We start from the raw sequence: 7,480 nt of genomic DNA, 5'->3' as shown, positions 1-7,480 counted from the left end.
TTAATTAGATTAGTAAGTTCTTTACTATTAAGATCTTCTATATCTATAAATATTAGATTACTATTTTTACTACTAAAATCTTCTAAAGTACTAGGATTTAAATTAAGATCTTTTGCTTTTTTATATAAATCTTTAGTTAAAGTAATTCTAGGACTTATAATAATATATATCTTCTCTTTAAAGGTATAAGCTAATAATAAATATAATAGGCTTTTTCCGCTACTAGTTTTATTAATAAAAGTTAAATAAGTAGTATTATTAGTTAAAGCTATTAATGCTTCTTTTTGTTCATTATTCTTAAAAGTTACTTTAGAATCTTTATATAACTCTTTAATGTTTAACTCTAATAAATCTAAAGATATACTACTACTTATACTTAATTCCTTAGTCTTAGTAGTAGATTCTAGTTTATTTACACTTAATTCTAAAGTACTATTCTCTTTATAATCGCGTTTATCTAATAGATTAAAGAAAGACCAATATTTTATACTAAATTCTTTAACTTTATTAGTTAAATCTTTACTTTTTAAAGTATTAAAAGGATTTTCAATATTAAGGTAATGATTTAAACTAGTTCTAGTAGATCTATTAGCTTGTCTATCTTCGATTAAATCTTCTTCTTCGCTATTATTATTACTACTATTACTACTATAATCATAATTATTAAATTTAGTTTTAATTATATAATTAATAATCTTTCTATAAGATTTAATAGTTAAACCTTCTTTAAATAATAAACTAGATTCTCTCTTTAAGATCCTACTAATAGTATTACTTTCTATTACTTTATTATCTTTAGTTAATAGATAAGGACTAGAATAGTCTTTAAAGTTATAGTAGTTTTTATATAAGTAATCTTTAAAAGGTATTATTAATACTAAGTATATAATTAATAGTTTACTTAAATAAGGCGGTAAATAGCGTATATTTGTTCTATTCTTCCTAGTAATATTATTAGTCTTACTATAATTAGTAGAAATTATAAAGGTATTATCTTCTTTATTATATATTAGACTTCTAGTTTTAGTTTCTATATTCTTATAAAGTATAGTAGTTAATTCGGTTCCTCTTAAAGGACCTCCGCTATATAAATAAATAGCGAGAGTTAAGTATTCTAAAAACCTATTAATATTAGTATTAAATATTTCTATATTAGTATCTTTAAATCTTAAAGTCTTAGTATCTTTCTTTATATCTTTTAATAGTGTTTTATTATAATAGGTTCCTTTAGTTAATAATTGAGTTAAAAAGTAAGGCCTATTAGTTTTAAGATATTTTAATTCTAAAGTATCTATTATATAATAATCTATATTACTTATAAAGGTATTATCATTTATAGTATTAAAGTCTATATCTAAAGAATCTATAGAAGTTATCTTTAAAAGCTTCTTTAGTAAAATATCTTCTAAATTAATATAAACATTCTTAAAGAGCTCTTTAATCTTAGTAATAGAATACTCTATAGTATTATATTCTATAATATTTAAACTAGTTTCTTTTATAATATAATTAGTAGATTCTCTTTCTTTATTTAAAGCTAAGAGATAAGGCCTTAGAATACTAATGAATTCAAAGTAATTATTAGAACTATTAGTTAAATAAGTAGAAAGAAAATCATTAAAATCATTATAAGTATACTTTATATTATTTAACTCTTTAAAGTAGAAATATTCTATAGTAAGTAGTTTACTATTATAAAGAATATAACTAGTAAGCTTTCCTATTAGATCTATATTTTTAATCTCTTTAGTATTAATATCTAGATTAGTTATAAAGAAGTAGCTTAGAACTATATTATTTAAACTAGTATTATTATCTAAAGTTAAAGTAGTATTATCTTTAAGTAAACTAATGTAAAACTCTATAATATAAGTATAAAACTCTTCTTTCTCTTTAGTTAGTTCTTTATCTTCTAAATCTATTAAATCTAAGTTAAACGGAATAATATTCTTTAAAGCTTCTTTAGCTTCTAAGTTAATAGTAAAGTTCTTTACTAAATCAAAGTAAGTTCTTTCTTTACCTATTGTATTCTTATATTTCCCTTTAATATAACGTACTTTAATAATAAAGCTAAGTAGTTTAGCATAATAAGTAAAGTAAGTCTTAGTAGTAGACTTATTCTCTAAAGGTATAAAGTCTTTAAATACTCTAGTATTACTACTATTATTTTGATTTAGCTTTTGTCTTAATCCTAAGCTTATATTAGTGATTTTAGAATGTATATAAAGTAAACAATCTATAATAATATCTTCTAATTTATTATAGTCTATTCTATTAAAAACACTTAGATCTTTATCTTCTTCTTTAATATTATATACTAGATTTACTAAAGACTCTCTATCTTTATCTTTTAAAAAGATATAAATATTAGATTTCTTAATATAAGAGTTTAAAAGTCTATTATTATTAATATTTATATTATTATTTAGTTTATTCTCTTCTAAATTCTCTTTAAGATAATCTTTTATAATATCTTCTTTTAAATCTAGTTCTTTAGAACTATTAGACTTTTTAGAAGTAATAGATTCTATACTAGAATTAGAACTATTAGAGTTAATATATAAGTTAGTACTAGTATTCTTTTTACTTATATTAGGTATTTTAGGTATAAAGTATAGTTTAGTATTTTTATTATTACCTTTAATATATTGTAAAGGAACCTGATTTATAATATAGTTTACTTTAGATTTACTACTTTTATTACTATTAAAGTGATTAGTATTAAAGTGAATTCTAACTTCTTTATAATTAATATTAATATAATTACATTCTATACATTTATATCCTTTTAAATTTAAATCTAACTCTTTAAAGTAAAATAGATTAGGCTTTAAAATATCTTCTAATTTAGCTAAGTCATTAAATTCTAGTTCTTCTATATTAGTTTTAAGTACTTCTAATTTAGAAGATTCTTTATAACTTTTATAAATAGTAAAATGTTTATCTTTTAAATGTTTTAAATAGTTATTTCTATCTAGATTAGTTTTACAAATAGTACAAAATAAAACTTTAATTTCTATATTATAATTTAGAATAGTATTCTCTATATTATTAGTATAAGTACTTTCTATAATAGTAGAATTATTATAAGAATCTCCTTTAATATAATCTTTATTATTTATAAGTAATTGATTTAAAGTAATTAAATCCATTTTTAAATAGTTAGTTATAATTAAAGTAGTTTAAAGTAGATATAAAAGAAAAGACAAAGATAAAATAAAAAGAGCTTTCTTATATATTCTTTTTCTCTTAGTTAAACTCTAATATAAACTTAAAACACTTTAATTACTTAAAATAACTATTTTAGTTTTATTAAAGTTTTTTTTTAACTTTTCTTATCCTAATCTTTTAAATAAGTACTTATTCTTCTTTTCTTTCTGTTTTCTTTTATTAATTAAATAAAACTAAAATAATATTAAAAGAAACTATTATAGTTAAATTTATTTAAAGTTTAAGCTAAAAGGGTTTTCGAATGTACTTTAACTAGCTTCTAACTTTTTAAGTCTATTAGATTTCTTTAAACTAAAATAAATAAATAGATCTAAATTCTTATAATACTAAAGGAGTTTTTATAAAATCTATTCTTTTAATCTCTTTACTTTATAAATCCTATCTTTATAAACTAATATTTTTAAAAACTCCATTTATATTTTACTTTTTAAAAAAACTTGGAGGTTTTAGTAGATTTTCTATGGAGTTTTTTAAAAACTCCAATGTAGATACAGTTAGGGCTCCATTCGGCTCGCAGGAAGCCCTTTTGGCGGGTACGGCTACGACGCCCACACCAAAGAGCGTGCAGACGCTGAGAAGACCGGCGATGTCTGCAATCTTCATGGTGGTCTTGAAGCAAGTTGGTGGGATCCGAGGTGAGGAGGAAGAGGTGGAAATGGTGGGCGAGACGGGTGGGATGGACGCTTCTTGAAATACCTTTGAGATCGCAAGATGCGTGTCAATGGAGAGGTCGACATTTATGGCTCATATTGAGCGATTCCCCGCCGATGGTAAGGCCAAGCAAGTGACGTAGTCTGACAGGGAAAAAGGCGAAAGGCTGGAATCTGACTCTAACTTTATGGAGCACCGTTGCCTCTTTTGGGATCTCAGTCGCGGCACTACAGCCTTGGCCCCGACAGCTTAGAGTGCGGAGCGGCTGACGTCGCAAATCCAGACGACACCTCCAGCATTGTGTGCGAGAATCATGTATTGACGCAGCTTTGCAGGCTCTCAACGGCGACATCTCCCGATCATCAGGTAGAAGAGTCTGACATTCTCTGATACCCTGGCAACTGTTGATGCAGTTATTGCTTTCCAGCCTCCAGGATTTGTTCGCCGTATCCTCCACCCAAGTCCCTTGAAGTTTGTTAGGGCTGCAATGATGGTCGTTCTGAAACAAAGTGGGCTGTGCGATCGATGAAGTGTTTGCGCTCCGATGTGCATACCGAGAGGGATATCGCTTTCACTTTGTCAGCATCGCTTTCGCGTCTTTGCGTTGCTCAGCACGTTGGTGTTGACGATTCATCCGCCGATCTGTCTGTCCCATGCCGCAGACATGACCGCATTGACCTATCGCTTTCGTCATTGATAATGCTGTGATGCTCGACCAACTCTTGGCAGCCAATGTTGATCCTGCCGTGCCATCGGCTTCCGCTTGGTGTTGTATGCACTTCGTCTATCCTCGGTCGGGGTTTGGAGCTGAAGAGGAACCATTGCCGGTACAAGTTCCACAGAGCGACGCGTCACCAGGGATGTTCAAGTGCGAGAAAGTAAGAGCACAGCCTCATTCCCGAGGGCCATGACCAGCCTCTTGAAGGTGACGAACGAAGTATGGTGGTTGATGAGCTCAGGGCGTGATTATGTTCCATCCTTTGTACAAGGCGAGCGGATTGATGGCCCGCACGAAGACAAGTAGTTTGCCAGGTACTGGATGACGAGTTCTGTTCCGCGGTCTACACCACCAGAGACAGCAAGAGAACGGTGCATGAGCGAGGGGCGGGCTAAGCAGACAAAGGATGTCAGCGCAGAGATCGAAGATCCGAGACCGACAGTTTTCGAGCAAGCGAATACGTTATGGCTTTGGATCGTCCAATGGTCTTGGCCGCGATAACGGTGGTGGCTCTCGAAGATGACGGGTAGATTGGCGCCGTCTTCTTCGGTCAATCCGCGCGACTAAATGTCTCTGCAGGACTTTGTCTGCAATTCCGCGATGGCACACTGCATGGAGTCGCAGCATCGACGGAGCTCGACTGAATCTTTTCAGTCAGCACTTGCTTCGCTGGCTGTGCCGAGTCCCATCCGTACTCATCCTCATCGCCTTCGAGCACAGTGCTGATCCAGTACCTAAGGCCGTTATGATCAGTATGGAACAGGAGAGGAGTGTTAAGCCTTGCCCGTCATCATTGGTGTTGGGCGGAGTTGGGGCGGAGTTGGTCTCTGAGCATTTGTCTGTAGGCTCCGGCCGTGAGTCAAAGAAGCATGCGTCCGCAGTTCGGCTCGATAGCCTTCTCAAGGATCTGCTCACGATGCTCTCCATGCCAGTCGAATATCTCATCGCCCACATCACGCTGCACCGTAATCACGGTCCCCGAGGCTTGGAAACCTCCTCATTCATGCACATAATCGGCAGGCCTGGCGAAGCATCTATGGGAGAGATCATTTGCCCCGGCAGTAGTTTCCTCTCATGGCCTGCGCAAGAGTGCGGAGAACACCGCCTCAGCCTTCCCACAACCTACGGAGTAGATACACCCTCTCTCACATCGAGTACGTTGTCGGCGAGCTGCTGCGGAACAGCATCCAAGCCGTCGTTGAGCAACGTGGCGGCCCAGACGCGAGCTCTTCCATCATCAAAGCTTGGCTTGCGACTGCAGCCCATGCGCCGCTCCGAGGCACCTGTCCATGGCCTTCCGGCTGCACTACGCTGAAGAAGCTCTCGATGCGGCAGTCGTAGAATAGCTCGTCGGTCTACGAAGCAAAGCGATGGCTGGCCAAGACATAACCAATCCACCAAGTATTCGATGGCCGCGAAAGATTGCTCCTCCTCTTTGGCGGGCGTTGCGGGAGGAGGGAGGATGCGCAAAGTCAAACCCGGCGGAGGCAGAACTGTAGCCGGATTGCAGCGACTGGAAAGACGATGGATGAATAAGCAGTGCAGGCATTTAGGCGGGAATGTCTGAACACTTGGCAGAGGTCATTGCAAACAAATAAGCATTCTGCAGCAGAGGCACTTGACGACTATCGCTTTTCTATCAACTCAACACACACTGCTAATCTGCTTCGGTGATTGCGCCGCAAGGAAGGTTTCCTGCCACATACTGCACACTACTCTGCGTCTGCACTTGCGCAAAGTTGTTGTTCTGCCCACCCGCCGGGCATGTGTTGCTGTTCCCTGCCACAAAGCAGTTGCCAGTCGTTTCATCCCATGCGAAGACGGCGGCGGCGAACGGCACTCCGAGTCCGAAAACACAGCAGTTGTAGGCCGAATTAACCACTGCGGTCACGTCGTCTGTAAAAGCACCACCGCCTTGCAGAGCGATACCGCCAATGCCCGGTCCTTCCGGCCCACTCGCGACGGTATCCACGAAGTTGTTGGTTGCGCAGGCCGCGTAGACCGTCGTAGAAGATGTGTACTGTCTGGGAATCAGCAAACGTCTTCCAGCAAAGACAGCTGGAGGCTTACAGTTGTCGAGGTGGTTGTGCTCGTGACCGTGCTGTAGATCTTCTTCGGAGTAATCGTCGCCGTCGATGTGCTCGTCGTGCGCAGGGTGGAGCATATCCGTGATGGAACGTAGGCTGTGCATGTCACTTGCTCGGGATACGATTTTGTGACCTTCGCAGCGACGTCAAGTGCACGCTTGCTCACGATAGGGTCGGATCCTCCGGTACCATCGTACGAGGCGCCCGAGAGGGAGTCCTGGACTGCGAACCAGCTGGTTGGGACGGGCACTGTGGATCTGGATATGGAAGCTTTGGTCAGTATGGAGTGCCAATTAGGATGTCATGAAAGAAACCTACGTCGAAACAGTCGAGAGCGTTGGCGTCGTTGTGATCGTGATGGTACCCGTTTCTAGAAATCGTTTAGATTCTGAACCCTTCATGGTGAGAGCTGCCGACTTACGAGGGTAAAGGATGACCGTTTGGCTTGTTGAAAAATGCGATGTTACAGTACATTGAGTGCTGATTGTCGTAACATACGTTGGCACGTTACCGACAGAACGCGTTCCCAGCAAAGTATAGCACTGCTTGCTTGTTGCTCCTCGGGCTTCAAGCGGACTGGCAGAAACGATGCTGCCGATCATGCCAGCAAAAGCCAGCGCAGAAATGGAGGAATGCATGATTGATTCTGTGGAAGAGCGAATGAGTGGTGTTGGAGAATTGAGAGGGGCGGGATTTCTGGTGGTCGTCTGGTTGAAATGCGCTCTTTATGAGACGGCTCAGCTGATGCGGTAACATCCTTCGGCGAGGCCTGGTCGCGGGCGTAGAGTCTGGC

At 36.9% G+C, this 7,480-nt stretch overlaps 2 protein-coding genes across 2 annotated transcripts; both read right to left on the bottom strand.

The window, feature by feature from the left end:
* Window positions 1-262: 262 nt before the first annotated feature.
* On the bottom strand, window positions 263-3,152 carry BDY17DRAFT_313861 (uncharacterized protein; the record flags this gene model as incomplete). Its single annotated transcript, XM_033735765.1, has 3 exons — window positions 263-268; window positions 309-877; window positions 965-3,152. 3 exons carry the CDS (start codon window positions 3,150-3,152, stop codon window positions 263-265), a joined length of 2,763 nt encoding a protein of 920 aa, XP_033585891.1.
* A 3,061-nt stretch (window positions 3,153-6,213) lies between these two features.
* On the bottom strand, window positions 6,214-7,391 carry BDY17DRAFT_305384 (uncharacterized protein). Its single transcript, XM_033734858.1, has 4 exons — window positions 7,109-7,391; window positions 7,006-7,057; window positions 6,671-6,944; window positions 6,214-6,620 (listed from the first exon to the last, which is right to left on the bottom strand). Exons 1-4 carry the CDS (start codon window positions 7,323-7,325, stop codon window positions 6,258-6,260), a joined length of 906 nt encoding a protein of 301 aa, XP_033585890.1. The 5' UTR covers window positions 7,326-7,391; the 3' UTR covers window positions 6,214-6,257.
* Between the last annotated feature and the right edge of the window lie 89 nt (window positions 7,392-7,480).

Source organism: Neohortaea acidophila (genome assembly GCF_010093505.1).
Source record: "Neohortaea acidophila strain CBS 113389 unplaced genomic scaffold BDY17scaffold_12, whole genome shotgun sequence".
NCBI classification, from domain to species: Eukaryota; Fungi; Ascomycota; class Dothideomycetes; order Mycosphaerellales; family Teratosphaeriaceae; genus Neohortaea; species Neohortaea acidophila.
This window is presented reverse-complemented; position numbering and strand designations above follow the sequence as displayed.